This window comes from Tauraco erythrolophus, chromosome 12 (assembly GCF_009769465.1).
Source record: "Tauraco erythrolophus isolate bTauEry1 chromosome 12, bTauEry1.pri, whole genome shotgun sequence".
Taxonomy (NCBI): domain Eukaryota; kingdom Metazoa; phylum Chordata; class Aves; order Musophagiformes; family Musophagidae; genus Tauraco; species Tauraco erythrolophus.
Genome location: NC_141476.1, coordinates 6,155,668 through 6,178,686, shown reverse-complemented (window position 1 = coordinate 6,178,686; position 23,019 = coordinate 6,155,668). Strand labels below are relative to the sequence as shown.

General features: G+C 39.0%; 1 protein-coding gene across 1 annotated transcript in view; it reads right to left on the bottom strand.

Annotated features, from left to right (window-relative positions):
* Positions 1 to 23,019, bottom strand: part of TAFA4 (TAFA chemokine like family member 4) — a 63,311-nt gene that overhangs the window by 9,475 nt on the left and 30,817 nt on the right. Inside the window, exon 4 of the mRNA XM_086619055.1 lies at positions 4,591 to 4,746. Within this exon, the coding sequence (XP_086475181.1) occupies positions 4,591 to 4,746 (156 nt within the window). The remainder of the gene's footprint in view (positions 1 to 4,590; positions 4,747 to 23,019) is intronic.

Genomic DNA, 23,019 nt, shown 5'->3' with positions numbered 1-23,019 from the left:
ACTTTAAATGTAATTTAGTCGTTGACAGAAGAACGAGTTGACCTTTGCTAAGCAAAATTTTCTACAGCTGCAATCAAGTAGTATAGCCACAACTCAAGGCAGGGTATACAAGCTGCGTGGTATGTCCTCTATGAATATTTAAATACTTTCTTTCATATGCTCTGCTGTTTTCTGAGTTTAGTGGCTCGATTATCTACAGCAACATTTCTCAAAGTATCAGACGAGCCTGTGCTAGGAAGTGCAAAGGACCCCAGGAAAATGAGGTGTGCCTGTGCACAGAAGAATGAGGCTCACTTTTTTTGTTTGCCAATGCTTGTCAATAGCTTTTGCAGCTAAGTTCAAACACACAAATGGGAATTTCTTGTTTGATGCATCCAAAATGCAATTATCTAAGTAAGTGTGTTATCACGGGCAAAGGATAAAAAATATCCTGACCCAAAGAGTTCTTGCCCTGTACTCCCATCTGACGACTGATTTTACTGTGCTTGTAAAAATGCTAGGAAGATCTCCGTCTGTAACAAACATAGATTTTTACCTTCATATCCTTCTTTTTAAATGAAGTACTTTGACTTCTCCTCCTACCAATATTTAAAGTTTCAGAGATGCAAAGCACTCTATAAGTGTCAGTTAGGCCCCATCACACAGTATTACTGCACAACATGAAAAAAGACTGATTTGTAGCAATCAAGGCACTTAAGACTCACTTTATATATTTACAAGATTTAACTAACTTTTACTTTTCTTTCTGCACCACTACAACATCTTTTCCTTGGAACTCACCTGGCTATGATTTTTTCTGTAATACAAGTACTTAGTTTCCTCCTTAGCACATATCATGAGAAAAAATGTCCCTTCTATGTGTAGGTGTGTGCCTGAAGGCAATTACGCCAACATCCATTACGACTTGGCTCAAATGGGAGGCCTTCCTGAAACGTTGGCAGCTGTGAGTAACGGTACAAGCATTCGCTATCTCTTTGAGCAGCCCTTAGCCTTAACATGTAGTGCTGCTCCAATAAACTGCTGCTTTGAATCTGACCTTGTGTAAAATTCTTTAGTATCTGTCAACCTATTTCAAAATGTAAATATCCAGCTGGTCTATGACTGTATCCTAAAAAAAAACATGATGATGGGCTTTATAAGCCTGTTTCATGGCCTATACATACAAAAGGGCACAATGCCCAATTACTCATCAACAAAAAGCTCTGTTTCATGAACTAGGCTTTAACCCCACCCAAATTAACAAACAAGCTGTCACTGAAACCCAGTGGGATCTAGGTCAGCAAACTCTTATGCTGCAAGACTGAGAAAACTAAGGAATAACATCAAGCTAAATTAAAAACTTGTAAAATACTAAAACCAGATGTATAAATTTCAAATGAGAAAGGCTTCTTTTAATTTACTTACAATTTACCAGGGAAAAAAAAGATGCGAATGACAGAGCAGAAAGCTGCTCAATGTCAAGTTCAAAACAGAATGGTAAGTATAGTTTGTGTAGACTTTGCTAAAGTCCCAGACCTTTGCAGTCTTCCATATTCTGTGAGAATCTATTTCTTGCAGTAGTCTTAATTTCTCATGGAGCACCTACAATCTATGATCAGTGATAGACTTGCCTGGCCTAAAGGAAAGCTAGAATCAACTCATCATTTCCTGGGTTGTTAACACTAAAAGGGAAATCAGACCTTCACTTAAAAATAGCAAAAAGAAGAAGGCTTCTGTAAAATCACCATGCAGATCTCGACAAAATTAGTTGTAATTATTTAACTATATAACCATCCATTTGTTTGGTCAAGAAAGGAAAACATAATTACATTCCAATAGCTTTATAAAGGTTGCTACGCTGCATAGAACATGAAATACGATCCCATCTACTCTGCTCCAATGGTCTTTTTGGTGCTGCCCAAGAGCAGCTGAGACATGCAAACCCTGAAAAACAGCCAATGTCAACATGAGAGAGACTGATTTCATCCCATTTACTATTGGTTTCCAGTATGACTGGTACAGAGTTATTTTTATTTGAGAGTATATAGAAGAAGCTAAAATCTAAACAGAACATACTTTCTAAATGCAAATAGAATATACTTAACCCTATCTGCTATAAAAAACTACTAAGCACTAAGCTACTGTTACTAAGACTTGCAATAGGTAAAAGCATCACTCTGTGTATGACTAAAAATTGTGTAGTCTGACACAACAGGTGAGTAGTACTTTCTAGACTCACACTCATTAATGGGAACCATGTTGTTTTCTTATTTTGTCCAGACATAGTTTAGCACATAAATAATTTGAGAGTGCTCAGTCACTGGAACAGCCTCCCCAGGGAAGTGGTCAGGGCATGAAGTTCAAGGAACGTCTGGGCAACAGTCGTAGTCAGATGATTTAGTTTTAGGTAGCCCTATGAGGAGCAGGGAGTTGGATTCAATGATCCTTATAGGTCTCTTCCAACTTGAGATATTCCATGACTCAATGATTTGCGACAGGAACTACAGCTACCAACTACCATGTGCATGTTGTGCATGACCAACAAAACAGAGACAATTGCTGACCTAATCTAAATGATAACTACTACTGGATAAGGTCTGAAGTTCAAAAAAAAAATACTTTAAGACTACTTCAAGCCAATTGCTCTATAAAATCTTTTCTTTTGGTTAGAAAAGTAACTGTGTGCTTTGGGCATGTCTTTCCCTTTAAGCTCAGGGCAAAATACAGGCAAATTAAACAGTCCTGCATTCAGTAAAAAAGTACTGGAAAAGAAATTAAATATCTGTATCAGATTAAAATATGCAAATCCAAGACAAACTGTTTCTGGCTTCCACAGTGTTGAAGTCTTCTGAAGGATACATTCAGAGTGGGAGAAAACACATCTAATCCTGAGGCTAAGGAAAGATAGTTATAGTTTCCATGCTACAGCAACTGAATAACACTGACTGTAGTCCCAGATGCTTGTAAAAATAAGTATGTTAAAGTACTGCCCTAAGGGGTGAGGATGAATCAAAGCTTCCACTTTAGAAACCAAAATCTTACATTCATAATATTTTGTTGTATTTAATTTCAACTATACTTGAAGAAAAAACAGCTACCAAATTCTTTCAGCAACTATTTGCACTGACAAACTGAATTAAGCTTCTATAGTATTGTGCATTTATTTATTTCTGTAATGGAAAAACAGTGTCACCTTTACAATCCTTAAGTGAGTTTAAAACAATGTCTGACTCTTATTCTCTGTTGTATGTAAAAGTATTTCTGCTGTTTGATGTACCTAAAAATACAGAAGGTACTTCTGATTTGACAAGAAAACTACTTAACAAATTGCACAGTGTTCCTGAATTACAAGGCATGAAAAGACTAAGCATCTAAATACAAAACAACAACAAAGAAATCTTTCTTAAATAAGAGGTTCTCTAAACACTTAATAGGTTAAAAATACCAGACGTGACATACATTTAGAGTTTTCTGTTTAAAACTAAATATCTCCCAATGTTAGATTAAAAATTGGATTTTGAAGCTTTTGTTTTATATTTAACTTGTAATGGTTGCGATTTTGTGTGAAAATGAAGGAAAACAGAAGGGTCTTGCTTATGAATTAATGAAATGGGGCATCTGGTAACTTCTAGACTTCTTAAAAAAAAAAAAATCTGTTTTAGAGTTAATTGTTTACTCAGTTAACGACTAGAGCACCAGCCTCTCCAGGGAACAGACTCTGCTGGTGGGAAGAGAAAGAAGGGTAATCCACAATTTCTGAACTGCTAGTAAGACAGAGAGGAAAATGGAGGGAGTGAGATGCAGAGTGAACTCCAGGGAGGCAAGTTTTATATAGTTCCCGAATACCTGGTCAACATTACAATCATAATTTTAGCTTTAGTATATATAACAATTTAATTTCAAATGAGTTATATTGCTAAAAGTGTAAGGATGACAATGTTGAGCTCTGTGAGGATTTCAATACCTAGCCTGGAAGGTGATGGATTAAGGTAACTGTACCACATTTTTCCTTCACCAGATAGGTGCCCTAGCTCAGACACTGGGTCCTGTGCAGCAGTATGCTTGCTCTGCTCTCCAAACTCTAACATATTTGGAGTTACAACACACAAAACTGAATAGACATGTGGCATCATTATAGCACTGGTGTCCAGCATAGGAGACCATTAGGCACGTAAAACAGTGAAACATTCATCTAGAGAACAGTTCTCAAAATCAGATGTCCCAGCGCTCTCTGCATGCCCAATCTTAGGGCTGCATTTATTACCCAGTGAATTTTCAGTCAAGCTGTTAAGTCTAAAGACAACTGGAAGGGTTAATATCATAAGCTTGAATTTCTTGGCTTATGCTGTTTTCAGACTAGTTTCAAAGGAGATTTCTTGTATGAAAAAAAAGTTTTATTGGCACAGACATGAAATGGACGAGTACATATATTAAGAGGATTAATTACACCCAGATTTATGCACAGACTCATTATCATCAATGCACAGAGATGTTTCCAAAATTAACAAAAGGAAGGATTATGCTTTTGAGGTAGTAGGAAGTCAAACAATCAAGGAGACTAAACTTCTCAAACAATCTTAATGAACCATGAGAGAGCAGGAGACTGCTTACCTTCCACGCATGAGGGCTGAGCCCTCGTCGTACCAGCCACCTGCCCCGGGAAGCAGGAACACTTGACTGTTTGCGATCGTTCTTCAATACGGTTCTTATTGCAGCAACGATGCACTGCCACGACTTCGCACGTCCCTTGCTTGACTTGGTGCTGGCCTAATAATTGCAGAGATAAGTGATGGAGAGCAAAACGGAACATCAGCGCACAAAGAAAAAGCAAGTTCGTACAGTATTACGAGATACCGAACCTCTCAAACACGAGTTTAAACCCCAGGAAGATGAAACAGCAAAGCACCTTGTAGGATTTCGCTTATTCCCTGAGTTTATCCTATTCTTAATGATAACGACCAGTTCATCATAACAAGTCAACTTTTCTATCTGTCTTCCCTAGCCCTTACAAAGCTGTAAGGAGAAAAGGAAACAGAGCACACTCCTTCTTCCTTTGGCTTCCTGTCTTGCATTAGGTTTTATATTTAATTCTTCTCCTTCATAAATGGACACAAGGGACAGGATAATACTTAATGCAAGAGAGACTTATCTTAAATAGTAGAGAAACTTTCTAACATAACAACATGTAAGCACTGCTTGCTATGCCTATCATTGCAGGTAGGCTAAGAACAAAGTAGTCTGAAAAGCTGTCATAGATAGTCAACTTTTATCAAAAAAAGCAACACAAACCAAAACCAAACACTATATGGATTTCTTGAGTTCACTCTCAGACCATTTTGAAGAAACCTGTGATAAATATTTTATCTTATTGCTTTCTTCTCAAGTGCCTTTCCTCACAATTCACTGTCTCCTATTTCTGAGTATATTTTCCCCTTCCTCTCCTTTCCTTGCTCCTGCCTTCACATCTTAGCTCCACTGCTCCTTGCACCTGACAATTTTCCTCCACTGCCAAACTTATTCTCTGCCCTGCCTAAAACCCTTTCTCAGAAACCCACTTCACAAAAACCCTTCTCCTCTTTGCATAAGTCATTTCCAAGTCCTGGCATTCCTGAACAGCCTTCAAGTGCTTCATCTTGCATTTGTCTCGTCTTATTTATAGTAGAGCCTTGGATGACTCTTATCTATGTTTGTAAAGCACCTTGTAAATTAACAGCACTACAGAACAGGGTGGGTTTTTTAATAAGTGAGCTAGACAGAGACAACACTGAGAATAATAAAAATATTCACCATCAAAGCAGTACAGGCTCCTTACATAAGAAGAGAATACGCAACAGATATTGGTGCAGGTGTGTGCAATAGCAAAGGTACGGCACAATAAAGAAAGGAAGGTGAAGGGGAGAGCACTCTTCAGAAACAGACAGTCCTCTGTGGCAAGCCTGGAGGACTGTCCTGTTTCCTACTCACTACATGCTTGCCTTGGTCTTTTGTTGGGCTTTTTTTACAGTATCTGTTACTAATTAATACCAGACATAGGATTTTGAGATAATGAACACCTTGATCTGATGCAGTTCAGCGAGGCTTACATCCTTATAGATGGAATCTGACTGAGTGACTAAGATCACTGTGCTTTTGGGATAGAAACTTTTATGAGTTGATTTAGGGGGAAATCTTAACCTCCAAAAGAGTTAGCAGTGCAATTTAGGCTTCTAAGAGGGTTTTCCAAAAAAAGAAGAGTATCCAAATATACATATATATACACATATATAACTTTTTAAAAGGTTAGTTGGCATGTTGCTTTGCTGTGTGTGTTTTGGCTTCACAAGGATTTCCAGTACAGCTAAAGTGCTGCCTGACTTTCGTTGCTAAATTTTTATTCATAACAACCTCAACGGACAGGAAACTATGTCTATGCAATCCTGGAAAGGAAATTTAGTCTTCTATTTGCACACTCAACATGTAAAAAGAAATTATATATACAGAGATGGTTTAGGTTTTTTTTCTGAGGAAAAAGCTACACAGTACTTTTAAGCAAAATATGCTACAGCAGAAAAATTCATAATATGTTTTACAGAAAGTTGGAAAATTGTTGAAGACAGCATAAAAGTATCTTACATAGCTACTGTAATATGTTTATTGGCAGACTGTGAATTTTCATGCAGACACCTAATACCCATATCATAATAGACATGAAAAAAATGACACCAGCTACCAGCTTGTAGGATAGTAGCTTCCCTGTAAGTCAATATGGAAAATAAATACACAAATAGAGAAATTAAATTGGATATGTCACTTCATTTCAAAGTATTGTTCTACGAAACACCTCTCATGACAATGTTTGGAGATAATAAGCAGATGGCCAGGGGTTTCGACAGAAAAGATTTTTGTAAAATAAGGTTGTTTATTTAAAAGAGTATATTTTTATTTACTGATTAGATCTACAGCCTGAGTCAAAAACCTTTTGGAGTAAACAGGGAAAATTTCCATTGGTTTCCTACAGTGTTTGCACTGGTGGTCCTGCATTCACTGAAGTCAACAACAAAATTTCTATTGACTTCTGCAGAGCGAGGTCACAGTCTGGATTGTCTCTTAAGATGATTTTATAATGGAGGGGAAAAAAAAGGAAAACTTTGCAACTGCTCAGGCCACATATTTGAGTTTTCCATGTATCTCATCTGAAAGACCAAGCAGCCAGGTCTTCTTTTTAATTAAAGTCATTATTCATCAGACATCAGATGCCAAGATAACAGTAGAAGCCATTTTTTCAGAAAGTACATCATAAGGATGGACTAGATCCAGCTCCAACGATCAATACATAGCTGAAAGAATCTCTATTTTCAAGCCCAAATCCTGCTTCCTTTAGGTGAACAGTCCTGTTAAGTCAATACCAAAATAAATCAAACAGGTTGGCCCTGAGCATGCAGCCCAAAAAACACGAGGCTCACTTTCAATTATCCTGTTTGGATTTTAAAGCAGTGACAGTGCTCCCCTGAAATGCCAGGAGTCAACAGGCACACAGATGTTTGCAGAAGGCAAAATTTAGTTACCTCGTGAATGCATCCTTTGAGTTAGTAGCTGTTTTACTGTACACTTACTCATGCTTCGCATGCTTGCATGCATACCCACTCACGCTGCATGCTTGCAGCTACACAAGTGGGTAAGAGAAGGTGTCCCCTCCTCGACTGCTGGCAGGGGTAGGATGCCGAGGTTTGAAAGTACTCTCCTACCTTGACCCTGGTGCTCAGCTCTTACGGAGTATAATGGTGAAAGCTACTAAAAAGCCAAAGACACCTGCATGCATCATTTGCATTAATTGGATTGCCCTTGTAATAGTCTTTCCCCTCCTACATATTCACATCGATACTTCCTCCTGCTTGTTCACGCACATCTTAGCACTTTTTGTTCTGCTGAACACCATACGCATTTCTTCTTAATGTTCAGACACATCTGTGAACAAATGCTGAGTGTTAACATGCTATCTTTCTGTCCCATCTTTGTCAGTGTTCAGCGATCCAGAGGACAAGCGCTCAGTCTGCAGAGCAGCTGGCAGATTTAAGAAAACTCCCAGAATATCTTAAAAACTAACCATCAACTCAGTCTATTCTCTACCCAGATCTACTGAAACCTGTTGCATCTACATTCAGGTGCCCAAAGGCAGAAAAAAGAAAGAATATAATACTCTCCTGCACATTTTAATCTCTATCTGCGCTAGATAAACCTTCATCTCAGGTTTAAAATACATTTAAGGTACAGCTGAGAGCATAATGACAGAAAAAACTCAAAAACAGCCTTAAAATATTTTATAATCAATGGATTCTCAGGAAGCCAAGGCATTAGAGAAGCAGGGACTGAAGAATTTTTCAAGTGTAAAGATCACAGTAAGTGAATTCTACTTTAGACACACCAGGAAAGCCATTCGGGAGAGCTGCAATGAGAGATAGGGAGAAAGCCAGGCTCTGGAGAGCAAAGCCCCTTTGGGCTCACTTATAAAGAGCCCATAAATTCATAGCTCTTCACCTGTAAACCTATTCAGATCTGCAACCTAAGGGGTGTCAATATTTGCAGTTGAAATTCAGTTACATCTTCACATTTAAATAAGAAAACTCTCCAAAGAAAGATACATTTTATCAGCAACAGTACCAGAGAAAGGTTCCTGCCGTAGAACACCTTCTGCATACCAAAGAGGGGATGTCTGCCAGCCAGGCACTGCGAGGACAGAGGATGAATGTCAAAAACTATGGGGCTCCAGGTTACCTCTGATCAGGAGTCTGGCACATGCATTGGTCTCCATATCCCAATTTCTTTACCACTTAGCTTCCCTAAAAATACAAACGCTACTCAAGTTCACTAAGGACACCTTCCCTATCTCTCCATTTAGGGCACAGACACAACGCGATAGGGCTCACTAATTGAAGCAACCTCCAGGACACTCCCTATGATTGTACCTATCTCATCATAATGAGATACCTACAGATAACAACAGCCTTCAGGTGCCCACATCCAGAATGCCTCCTAACGACCTCATGGACTGGCCACACAACAAAGAAACAGTCACAGCGCCTTTATCTGTGGGCTTTCCAGACCAGAAGATGGCAGACTGTGTAGAGCTGCTAAGCAGCTTTCACAGTTTTCAAAGAAGGTAGTCATCTCTGAAGAACAAGAAAGTGCGAACTAGAAAGTTATTAAGCTTGCACATTACAAGCCAGCACAAATGTTGTGAGTAGAGTTGACTGAATAATCACCATTGAACTATTTATTCTCAGTTTAATACATTTTTTTAACTAACTTACTTGACAAGACCTTATTTTCACGTTCTTCATAGAAGTCAGAGGGCAGATATGCAATTAATGCTTCTAAAACTCTTTGAAATCCTCAAATGAAAAGAGGGAAATACAATTATTGTTAATAAAATATCAAACATCACAGCGATGTACTTCAAACTACAAGGAAAATATCAAAGAAAGAGGAAGGCTTTCAGAAGGTTGCTAGCCGATTCTGTCCACATCCATTTCGTCTTTGTGACTAATTCCAATCACTCCCAAGAAGTACTCTTTCAATGCAATATACATGCAGGCAGCATGCCTTTATCAGAAATCCTGAATAACCTCCTCTTTTTCTAATTTCTTAGCTAAGAAATATATAGAAAAGGCATATTTAAAGCGATTTTGTGTGTCTGTCTCATAAGCTGCCCTCTTTGATGAAGAAAGCATCTAGTACTGTGGAAAGCAACACATGTAGACAGCACGACAACATGACCCTAGCTCAGCACATTCTTCAATAAGCCTCAAAGCCAGCAAGCTTGATCCGCACAAAATCAACTGCATCATTTATTTAAAGAGTAAGAGGATATCTGTCAATAGGGAGATGAATGGCTGTGGAACCTAATATTGCAGGCAACAGTAAGGGAAAGAAGTGAGTTTAGAAGTCAGCACTGATGGTGTTTGGAAGAGGAAAGCACTCTAAAATCCTTGGTGCCAGTTCATCATCTCTTCCACCTTCACCTCACGCTGGCTTTTTCTTACAAATATATGAACACACAGAAGCACACACCAAGAGGCAAATATTCTTAGAAAAACAAATATATTAAAGGAAATAATATTTGCTATTTTTCACATTTTTCTTACCAGACATATTTATGAGAACCTCTCCAGCTCATGGGGTGTTTTGGAGGGGGGGGGGCGGGGGGAGGGAGAAGGGGTGTTTTTAAAGATGATGCCTCTTCTCATGAGAAGAATCCATCACTTGGAATGTAAAGTCATTGGAATGTAAAATTAACACACCATCTTCCAGGCTGTGACTGTCAGCACTGCTTTTTTCTACTGCCATTCCTTCAGCCACTGGATTTTTTCGTAATAATTTCACATTCATGTCAAGGTCCTGACTTAGATGCTCTCCTTCCTCAAGAATATACAATATTTATAGATATACTTTCTCATAAATTGTCTCTGCATATACAATTCAGTCCAGTTTCACTTGTAAAGTTTTACCTTGCACTTGTTGGCACTAAGGGACTGTTCAGATACAGTCCAGAACTGCCACAAAAAGCCAGTTCAATGGCTCTACGGATAAACAGACAAGAAATGTCTTTCCATAATCACCTGCCCATGATAACAGGCAAAGTAAAATGTAGCGCACACACACACACCCAAAAAAAACCATAATGGGGCAAGGAATCCAATTTGTTATCCATTACTCTCACATTCCTCAAATACATAGTGGTAAGTGCAAGCAAGCAAAGATACAGTGATCTCCCAGATGAAGGAATTGAGGCTGATGCTCACACAATGTGCTGGTTTCCAACCAAAGAGTTTCTCACAGCCCATAAAGCTACAGTCTTTGTTCCAGTCAAGACATTTGTGCTTCATCAGTTGTGGAAGCCAGTAAAATGGCGTGTTCAAAATCACAATCAGCATTTCAACTGGATAACCAGGAACCAGCACTGAGCCACTCTAACTTGTTTTGGGCAAGAAGTAACACCCGAGGAAAACAACTCTCAAAACAAGCAACCAATTTGAGAGGAACCCTAAGGGTACTGTAGATCTAGATGTGTATTGGAAAAGAAAAAAAAAAGGTGAGTGACTTCAACCCTGATAATGAGACCCAAAAAGTTAATGAAATCAAAAGCATAACCTTTCAGTGCAGGCGGAGGAACATGCTGACACAGCTGGAGTGAATCATGTAATACAGTGAATTCTTTGGCAAGTGTCAGAGGTCACATCCATATGGAGATTAAAGTCCTCTGGAATAAGTAGCATAGGTGACCTTAGATCAGACACAAGCACTGAGACTTCTCCAAGGAACAAAGCATTACATCTGAGTGGTCGATAAATCAAAACAGCCGAGACCAAGGCAGGTGCTGCAAATTGGGGAGGGAGGAGGAAAAAGCTGCTGCAAATGAACAGAAAGGTGGATGAAGGGTGACCTGGAAGGAAAAACAAATTAAGACGTGAGCCTCTCTACCTGCTGGGGTGCTACACTGAAGTTAGTCAATAACGACTCCCTTTCAGCCAGGCAGTAATACTCGTCCTAGTTCAAGCACACATATCACTTGTACAAATGAAATCTAAAAGCGTAAAACTTCGTGAAGTACCTTGGAGTAACGTGGTGCTAAGTATAGGCCAGGCTTATGGTTATTCACTAGTTTGTATGCAAAATTAAATTTTCTGCCCCAATCATGAGGGCTCATGGCCCTCTTGCCATAGAATCATAGAATGGTTTGGGTTGGAAGGGACCTCAAAGATCATCTAGTTCCAACCCCCCTGCCATGGGCAGGGACACCCTCCACTACACCAGGTTGCCCAAAGCCTCATCCAACCTGGCCTTGAACTTCCAGGGATGGGGCATCTACAGCTTCTCTGGGCAATCTAGGAAAGCAAAAGTAGCATACCTGGGACCACAAACTGGGAAGGACTATCCCATCCACATCCATAACTAGCTCTTCATGGATGGCAGAAGCCATCCTGATCGAGATGTCATTAAGGCAGCCCTAGCAGGCACTGCGACCCAGGTGAGCTCGCTGTCGCCAGCAGCTTGCTGCCATCAGCAGCTGCTCACCAGACCCAAACTCAGTACTATAATTATACAGCTTATTACTTCACATCTATGGCATGCCAGAAGTTCCTTTAATATTATGATAAACTTTAAGAAAGAAAAAAAGAAAAGCCCTTAAGTTTGTCTCATGTATGCAACAAAATAAATTCTGAGGATTAGGCTTTGTGCCATTCCAAGCATTCCTCCATCACCTGAAATATCAAATGATGATTTTAGACTTAGCTGTGTAAAACGAATGTTTGTAATCTACTAAATAGGAGAGATATTTTTAACTCAGTTCAAGGTCATTCATCAGACTAGAATGATATTTGTTTAGAGACTATGAAACAGCGATTGTCATCTAAGTCATTGGGCTCTGCAGATTAAGTATACGGCAGTTGCCAGAAAACAAAGTAGATATTTGGGAAAGAACAATATTCTTCATTTCAAGTGAAACTGAATCTTTATTCTCATGTCCAATTATAGTGGGAAAAACTGAGGAGGCTAAACAGGAAACTTGTATTCTTCGTACTTGAACTTCGTACTTGTTCCATTTCAGTACTCAAATCAGCTCAAATTTACAAGGTACAAAGAACTTCTGCTTTTCTAGTTTTTATTTTTTAAATGCAAAAGTGCATTTCCCTCCTTAAATGAAATTACTTTTATCGGACTGTAAAGTAACAGGGCTGTGACTGAATTGGGCAATTAGAAGTACGCAAGTGAATAATTATTTATTAATTAACCCTCATTTGAGAATCTATTCAAGAAAGATCCAGACATAACTGTTGTCGTTAAATGTTACAGTTTATAAAAGTTTTTCTGATTGTCCTGTTGACAGTTTTCATTTAAAAGACTGACTTTTGGCCGGAATGTCTCTTTTTCAATAATTGTTCTGTGTTTATTAAAATCATACAACAGTATTGTTTGTTACTAGAAGAATTTGCAAAAAACAAGACCCATGGATAATTTGCAAATTTGAATGATACATTTCATTGCTGAAGTGAGATGAAATTTTCATGCAATAGGCAAATCAGGCAAATGGAATTTCGAGGAACATTACAAGCAATCAGATCGGTTAATGCACTGGGCACCAGGCCATCAGCTCCTCAGCTGGTCTTTAATCCCTGGAAAAGCCCCTATGTCTTGATCACCACTGATTAATTATTTTCAGAGTTTGCCTCATTTTATATCAGGTTTTATATAGCTGTAATGGTTATCTTGGGTTTATTCCGATGGAATGGACAAGGAAAGCATCGCAGCAGTCCAAGTACAAGATCCAGCTGCCAGTTAAGCAATAACAGGCCATAAAACTAAATTGCACAAATGCATTTTTAATTCCGAGTGGCATGAGAACTTTTAAATGGTTTCAGCCTGTGTAGACTGTATCCAACCTGGCTGAACAGCTAATTGAACTTAAGCTACTGTAACTATTATATCCATAAGCACAAAGCATAAGTGAGGTTTCCAGAATGCCAATAGACTTTTTTTAGTCAGTATTATTGAATGATTTTTTTTTTATTATTATATGGAAAAAAAATAACCCTGCAGACTGCCCACCCTTTTATGCTACACTGTAACAGTGAGAGAGACAACAATAAACTATAGTCACAATGAAATAAAATGAGAATCAGAACCTGATAACAATCTCCCATAGGCCCACATTATAATTCATGACCCTGACTTATACAGCCAACAATAAAATAGCAATTAAAAAGAAGGTCAGAATTCAGAAGTTGTGAGGGTCTATATATTTCCTATGTCATACTGATGACTCTTTTTCAAAGCTTCATCATTAATACTTTTTTTTCTTTTCAAGGTTCTGCAGATCTCTTGAGCCTCTCAACTTTCACCTTTTAATATTCTTTACCTAAGGATAAAGGTGCAAATCTAAAATTTTGACATGTCAGTTGCAGGCTGTAGCCCAATAAAATCCCAGAGAGGTGCAGTTTGGAAAGCCTGGATCTCTACGTTCAATAACCAGGTGCATGCACAAATGGGTGCTGCCACAACACATCCTACACCGATCTTTCACCTTATTTCCTCCATGTTATTTATATTATTAACGCTATGATCTTATGCAGCAAAAGGCCTTTTTACAGTCAGTATACTTCTTGTTCTAGCCAAATTTGGCTTTTTTCATTTGGCAAGTAGCAACAATAAAGACATTTGACCCACGCTTACAATGTGAGTCGCTATGAAAAAGCTGTATGAATCAGAAGAAACACGGTGTTAATAGACCCTTCTCTAGAAATGGAAAAACTAGAGGTTAAGACATTCTTTTCCTGTTTCACAGATCCTCTTCCAAGCACCTGAGAACCCAACCCTTCTTCCACTCTTATCAAAACGGACGGTCCTTTAAAATGATTAAGTAGATTTTCCGTTTAATTAAACCATTCAGCTTAAAGTTAAAAATTAAAATGCAACTTCAAAATGGCACAGAAGCCACTGTATCTTGTAACTTGTACAACAGGAACAGACTGGAGAATAACTTCAAAAGTCTCCTTCCACACCATGTCTTGGCTTTGACAGAAAGAGACTATAACTCTGGGGAAAAGTCCACCAGTTTAATCCCTGAACCATATTCAAGCCTCACTGTCATCACTCAAAGAACTAAGAAGGCTCTTGACTCTCACAGACTTTTATTTGGAAGCAGTTTTTCTGTCCTGAGATGGAAATTGCTCCCTGATAACTGATAGCATTTATTTTGTGATGTAGCAGCTGCAGTGACAGCACTTTCCTACACCTGTACGTAGCAAAACAGTCACTGGCTTAGTCCTAGGCCACTTGACAAAGCATGTTTGGATCGGAGGCTCAAAGGGACGTAGAGTTGAACGAGAAGTGTCAGATTCCCAAGGGCTTTAGATCTCCAGTTCTTATGTTGGCAAGGAAACCTATTTGAAAACAATGGAAATGAGGTGCTTAAAGAGCAGGAGGACACTCTGATATCTTTCTAGATCTTGGTCAAAAAAATCCCAAGTCAGCCAGAAAGCGGATGTCATTCACCACAGAAGAGAGGGATTGCCCTTTTCAGCCAGAACACTTGTCACAACTGGGCAAGCTGCAGAAACAACTTGGTGAAATTGTCTTTCTAAAGTATCCCAGCCAGCCTGTCAGATTTGACAAACTTTTATTCTTACCAGAAAACAACAGGCTTCCTCACGCGGTGAATTTTCCCTTGGCCCTAATGAGACTATCAGCAAATACAGGGATGAATTAGAACAGTCATTAAGAAGGCAGACCATAAAAAATGAGCCACACGAAAGGTCAGAGCAACAAGGGTGAACGAAGAAGAGCATGTGCCCTGTCAAAACCACTGCAGATGTGAAGGAAACAACCAGGGGAGAGAAGCAGATGTTCCTGTTAAACCTGTGCAAATTTGATGGCTGCTTTCAAGGATAATAGAGCAGCCATAGGTAGCAGGAGAGGACATGCCGCTAACGTATACAATGCTGGTTAGACTCCCCCAAGAGCCATTGACTTTAACAGCAATGCTCCACCATCTCTCCTGCCTGAATAAGATTAAAGGTGACCCGGTACAGTTGTCATTAGATCCACTGTCTTTCCACAAAGACGGTACTCTAATTAAAACAGTTGGGGTTTTCCTCTTGCAGTGTGCACATTACAAAGGGGAAACTTTTAATATGTTTTTTTCAATCATATTCTCAACAACAAAAAATTAAATCAACAGTTACACTGCTTATTTCTCTTACCTTTAAAAACTATATTGACTTTAACCCATTACAAAACAGTTTCTGCTCATGTGGTTGGCTTTTCTTGATCTTAAAAGATGCATTACACATTCATTGGCAAGATAAATTGTCAGAATGGTAACTAACTTGAAAGTCTGTGGACTCATCAGATTATGTATAATGTCCTTCTGGTACTTCCTTTAACTCAGTGTCCCACCAAGGACAGAGTGGGAAGGAACAACTAGCATTGCTCATGATAGCTGTTCTACGTAATGGCTTCAGAAAGGCAGATCCCTCTGCAAGATCCCTCCTTGCTTGAATGTCCTGGGAACCCAAGAAAAGGTGAGTTTAACCTGTGGTGAATCACCACAGCAGAGGTCAGCAACAACTGCGTTAGTGTCACTGTCATTAATGAACTGTGAAACCCTTTGTAGCCTTTACAGCAAGCTTGCACACTGGCTGAATCAGTCATGGAAAAAGACTTCTCTTCTGCTCGCACCTGTTTAACTCCTGTTATTTTCAGAGCTTTCCAGGACACCGTGTGTGGCTGGAGTGCCTCCCTCACACTGTTCTTTGACTAGCCTCCCCCTTTTAACATGAACTACTCTACTACCTCCTTCTGTTGACATCCTCCGGTGCCCACACCAGAGGACTCAAGCCTGACAGCATCATCACTGCTCAGCAGGTAGCTCTCAGCAGCAGTGAAACTGGCCAGAATCGCATTAATATTACCAGTCGACTCAATACACTGAAACAGCAGAAATTCTGTCTCCTATCTAGATAGGGGCGAAGGAGACAGCCAGAAAGAAAACTACAGCCACAGCAATTTTTCTCAGGTGGATATGTACTTTGCTAACAACACTGAGATCTCCAACTAATTCCCCGCTAACCACCTGTCTGATGGCACTTCCAAACACTACCAAGAAGATCTGGATTAGAAACAATGACCTTGAGGCAAAAGGCTCTGTCTCTCATTACTAATCCATTGAGGCTTCCTGTTCTCATGTGATTACATCTGTAATTATTTACAAGTGCCACTTTCAAGCACAAGAAATTGCAAGTTTTTCTTTATAGTGACTATACACCTTTGGAGTATGCAAACCTGACCACTGGGGACTAAGCAACATAATAACATATTTGTTTCTGCACTACCACTTCCATGAAGAGAACTCAACCGTCAGCAAACTGACAGTCCTGGCTAGTCCAGTTTAATTTTACCTTGGCAAACGGAACATTTAAGGAAAATAATTCACACACCTGGAGTGGCTTGCTGTAACTTTTTTAGTGAAATAGTCTGAATTTTGTAATATAAGAATACCCACATTTCTCCAATAATAAAAATATGAGTTTTGCTTTAAAAATATTCCCAAATTTTATTCTTGGGCAACAGGTATGGCATTATTTAGCATAAAAATGCTGACAAAGAAATGGTTTTTCAAAAGTCTTTTTGTCACTTCATATACGATTTGTTGCCCACAAGCTTCCTGTTTAAATACTTCTAACCCAGTCGTTCACATTTTACTCATGTATTAGATAGGAAATGAGGAAATTTTAACTGAGGTCTCGAAGAAGTTGCGCCTGAGAACGTAAAAATGGCAATACAGAAGTTAAGACAAAATTGCCTTTAATTTTTGTGCAAAGGTTAAGGGAGAGGCAAGAGAGGAGAAAGATTTAAAAAATTCTTGTACAAGTATAAAATAGTTATTGGGTTGAAAACAATAAAATACAGTGAAAGATACATTCTGCTGTGAATCACTAGTTGTAATAAGGAAGGATGCATCTAGGATGAATATTTTATTCATTCTGAAATTGGTGGCAGATGGCCTGAGTTTATCATAAATATGTACACTTTGGAAGTGGTCTTAGCCTAGAAGATATCTGTCTTCAGCAACATAACCCCAAAAGAGTTCACCCACAAACAAGAAAGGCAGGTTTTCGACTATCAAGTTCCAAGCATCCTGTGCTCTGAGAAGTAGAAAATAGTGATCCATCTCTAATCACAAACCTCAAAGCTACATGGCAGGCATGACGGTCAACACGATCAAAATTTAGTTTTGTGATGTCTAGCATATCCCTAACTCCAAGTCACACAGTGACTCAGCTTTGCAGATATAGCCTTCACAAACATCTGACACTTCGCATAAAATATCCTATACTTACTGAAGGAAATTTGCCATGCAAGTTCACTAAAAAAGCAAGGAAGCACCAAAACATACATCCATTCCTAGTACTTACAGTTCCTAGACATGAGGTAGCTAAATGATACGTTTCGGGATCACCTTTTCCTCAGGGACTACTTTTAACACATCCTAGGGACAAAGCCTGAACAATCAACCATCATAATGATGTAGACAAACGTGATTCCCCCAAGTACCGTGACAGCTCCAAGGAAGATAACATCCACAAAGAGGAGTCCCTGAACCATGTGTTCTGCATCGGTCAGGGAGGGGACACTCAAAGAAAAGTGTAATAGTTCTCACAAGGACTTCTCTGCTGCCTCTCCACAGAGCCCACTCAAGCCATAGCACTCTGAGTTTTGATGATCCCGGACGGCAGATGATTCCCCAGCAGAAAATCTGGGCAAAGTTTTCAAGTATGGCTTCCAAACTGACTGCAACAGTTAGGCACCTGAAGGACTAAATCACTGTATCTAATTAAATTTCACTCCCTTCCTAAGCTTTAGGTACAAGTACCTTAAATATCAATAGGAAAAATCTCAGACCACCAACGCCCTCGTTGTTAGCTACAAAGGCTGCCCTTTCCCTCCTCCTGAAATCTATTCAGACTGCGAGCTGGGGTGGATTCGTTGCCAAGGTGCCCTGGCTTCACATTCATTCTTTAACACAGGTGAGGCATTGAGAGCACTGAATGGCCACCTGTAGGTATCTTTTACAATAAAAGGAGCAACGGGGTGTGTCAAAAGAAGAACTCAGCTACCCTCCTACTGAGAACTATTCCATTTTTCAGTTTGTACTCATTAAATTTTGCTAACTATTAGACATGAAATCAGACATGTTATTGGGCAACAAACTTGACAGTTACTTTCAATGGACTAGAAAAAACTGCATCATTTATCTCCTGCAGGAATGCATTTTGCACTCTGAAATTAAAAGGTGCAGTCACTCTGAAATTATAACTTGTTTCTTTTTTTTCATTATTTTAAATCATGGATATTTATGAGAAACTTTGATAATACATAGGGGTTTTTAAAAAAAAAAAACCAACACAAACAAAAAAAATCAACACTGAAATTGAGTAAGAGAGAATAGATTTCTATTTCTTTGAATGTTCCTGTAAGTTTAAACCAGAGGGATTTTTTTTTTAAACTAAGTTTTTACACGTACATCAAATTTCAGTAAAAATTTCAGTAGAAATTCCAGTAGAGGAAAAGTCTGTTAATCTAGACCACATAAAGCATGAAAATACCACAGGGAAAAACCAGACATATTTGTGCATGAAGTATCTTGGCAAAATTGGGACTACCATCCTTAAAAGAATTTCTCACACATCCTTCCTAATATTAGCAAGAACAGTGTTCTGACTGATCATGATTCACTGCTTAAAGAACAGGTACGATTCAGATGAGAGGTGGATGGCAATTACTGGGATGAATAGAGCCTAGATTAGAGATTCAACATGCTGCCAGTCCAACACATTTTCCTTTGTCAGCTTTTAAGTAATTTTAAGCATTTGGATAGAGGTGGATTATTAGATAATTTATGTTTCAAGGCACGCAGACAATATATGGAGGCTTACTGTTAGAAGTGGAAAACATCTTTGTTTGCAGCATTCTGTAAATGGCTTGCCCAGATACCTTCACACTAGAAAGTTGGCGCTTTTACTGAAGCTGAACAGACTCTTTCTCTCAGCTGCCACCTCAGACCATGGAACAACACGGAAAGTGCTGAATTAAAATCTTTAAAGAAGAGTCTGTAGCAAGGAGCGACCAGTTTCCAGCTACAGGCAGAGAGAAAACACAGTCTTTTTTAGTAAGCAATCACTCCTTGGGTGTAAAAGTAAATACTATGTGGCTTATGTCTTACCTTCACCAGTACTGAACCAAGACAGGCAATTAGGCAAAATGAGAAGGGACTCAGTGAAAGAATTTGTTATTTGTTTACTATACAGTATCATCTAATAGAGGCCCCACAGAAACAAAATCCCTTCCTGGAGGTCTTTGCTTTGCTCATAATTCATCACCCTAGAGGCAAGAGACATCACTGATGCTATTTTAATCCACTAAGTTGCCTTTGCTTAGCTACATGGCAAGTCTTATAAAACTCTGCTATGTACAAAGCAAAACCTTCTCTCTCCTGGCAAGACGACCTTGAACTTGAAGGTTTGACTCTATAGCAAGTCAGGCTATGGCAAAATGACTAGTCATAATAGAAGTGCAGCATAATGCCTTATATTTTCAAATTTTAGGTTTTGCTGTGCTGTATTAGTGCACCTCCAGCAGCCCTTGTCACCAATAATTACTATTCCACAGCAACTACACAAAAATACTCGCCAATTAACTAATTTCATTTTGACAGTTTTGGAAACAGAAGAGGAGAAATATTGACATCTCCAAACCACAGTCAGCAGCTGACACGTGTCTTCTTTCTACCTGAAGGAGCTGCTGTCAAATGAATTGCTTAAAAAGGTATTTGAGGCGGTTCTAAAGAATACAGCAAGGAAGCATTGCAGAGCCTTCTGCAAGTATTAATTCCTGGGGTACTATTAAACCAGCACAGATTAAAAAATACTCTTCGGTGGCAAGAAATGACAACTTGAGAAAAGTACTATTTATAGATGGCCAGTATTTTAAGGGCTAAAAGAATTTTGAGAATAGCAATTGCCTCTAAAAAATAAAGCAAATCTTGACTTTTTCAGCAATATGCACTAAATATTTAATAAGGGATCCTGGAGCTCAGAAAGGTTTAAGACACTGTGTTAGGATATTGAACTAATAAGCTCCTCCAGTAAGCCTCTAAATACGTATAGTTAACACTACCTAGTTTATTTTAATTATTTAACACAGAGACTGAAGGAGGTTAATGTGACCCAGCGGACTTGTTTATGTTGAAAACTATTGCCTCTCCTTACTCAAAAATCTGCATGCTGAGCTGCATCATAGCACGGAGTTACAAGGGAACAATAAGGAATAGAGGTTTACAGCTGCTTGCTAACGTCCAAATGACAGCATTTATACCAGGGCAGTGACTGCATGAAGGCACAGGTAATAAAATAGTCAGGCCCATTGACTGTGTTGACATCACTGGAAAAAACTAATGCATGTAAGTTAGGCACATAGTCGAGAACACCCTTGATGATGGGGGATTTTGCTAGTTTCCAAAATTTAGTTTTACAAAAATAAAAATCCCCATCATTTACCATTCAGCTCACAAATCATAACTGCTAACTGTCCTTCTGTCTTTTCAGACCATAGATGACATGCCACTGAGCTTCAGCCTTTTTCTCCGTCTAGGATGGTAGAGAAAGCAGCCTTCACTAAACCACTAAAAAGAATGAAAAAACCCAAACCACTTCAAAAAACACAAAGTTACTAAACAACAGGTAGAGAAAAATCACTTTTTCCTCCACAATCTAACCAGATTGGATTGCAATCCTCCACATTCAACCAGAAACAGAAAAATGAAGGAAAGGTAACCATTCGTGGCCCCACCAGGGGAGAGAGGAATAATCCAGTTTTAAGCAATACCATCTAAGGCCCAGTGTTTTCACCTGAGTACGTCTTCCTTAGAAAGACTAAAAGCTAGTGTCGCATAAGTAAAAATGGGCTGGAATTTCATTTTTAACTGAGTATCTGGTTTATCAAAAGAAATCTTGTTCAAAAGCATTTATTTTCATTTGTCCTCAGGAATGCAAGCACAAGACAAGGCTTATGTTCCTTCTCATACATGGAATGCAAAACCATTAAGTCTCATGCGCAGCATGATGAGGTAATGAAAAACCTGGTTTAGTTCTGCAGCATCTGACTCCTTCAGAGCAACATTCAGAGTCATCATGTTGATTCTCCAAACTAGTATTTATACAACTAATGTTAAAGACTAAGCAAAAAGCCACTGAGAGCAGAAGTCGTGGGACTCTTAGCTGGCAAAAGAAAGGCTCTGGAGCTCACTGTGCTGGTGGTGGTAAATGCATTCAGAAGGGAACAAATAATGGAAATTTTGCATATGCGTTTCCTAGAAACAAAGAATCGGCTGTGCTAGAGCAAATCTATCAGCAGATCCATGCACGAACACAGCTTTGCATTGCTCTGTCATTGGAAATCTACTGACCTAAAACTGCAGAATCCTGCTCAAAGGCACAATAAACACTGTTATTCAGCTTCTCGAGAGACCAGCACTGCAGCCTTGACCCTTTGCCATTCAGTCTCTCACCACCACCATCACCTTCTTTACAGTCATAAACAAGGACAACCATGACCGTGCTTTGTTTGTAACTCAGTGCTCGGCCTGACTGAAAGGTGTGGCCTTTTTGAACATTTCCTGAGATCCAGGTACCTAAATTCTACAGCTATAGGATTTCTAAGATTTAAGTAAGTTAGGTTATGTGTTTTGGTGCTTTGCCTTCTAGAAAAACAAAACTTCACAAAAATTACTGATCTCACAGTAAAAACAACCTGATTATCAAAGTTGGAGTAAAACAATTTGAAAACCTCCAAATAAGATCAACATCATCTTCAATCACCTCAAATCAGTGGGGCAGAAACAAAGAGGGAAGCTCATCTGTATGAAAAGAACGTTGAAAAATAATTAGTGATTCAAACGTTTTATCTGAGAATGAACCCAGGAGGTACCAGAGTCTGTTTTACCCCCAGTCCTGAATAAAAATAGCACACTTAAGTCTTAATTTTGTTGGCTTATTTTTCCTTTTCTGCAGGATTTTCATTACTGCTTTTCTTTAAAGCTCTCCCAAGACTCAGTTATGTGCCCGGAGAGCTTTTAGAGGAAAAGAGCTTACTTGCCTGGCATCTCTTCCCAGTTTCTCTTAGCTCTAATTACAAGGTAAAGATTAAAAAGACAAATGAGTTTTATCATTGCATCTTTGGCCTTTTGGAAACAAAAAAAACCCAACACAACAAAACCCAAAACAAAACAAAAATCAGTGGAGCTTCCAACCTCAGGTAAAATGTTGAAGTCAGCAGCTTGTAGTGGGAGGGCGGGAAAGAAAGGATGAAATCCAATTTACAAAAAAAAAAAAAGTCACTACAAAGCTCACATGCCTTGTGGCAGTCTTGCTTGAGTACAAAGTTGTGCAGCATGCAGGTGACATAATTAGGTCACTGGGGGCAAGGCTTCTTAGAACTATCACATAA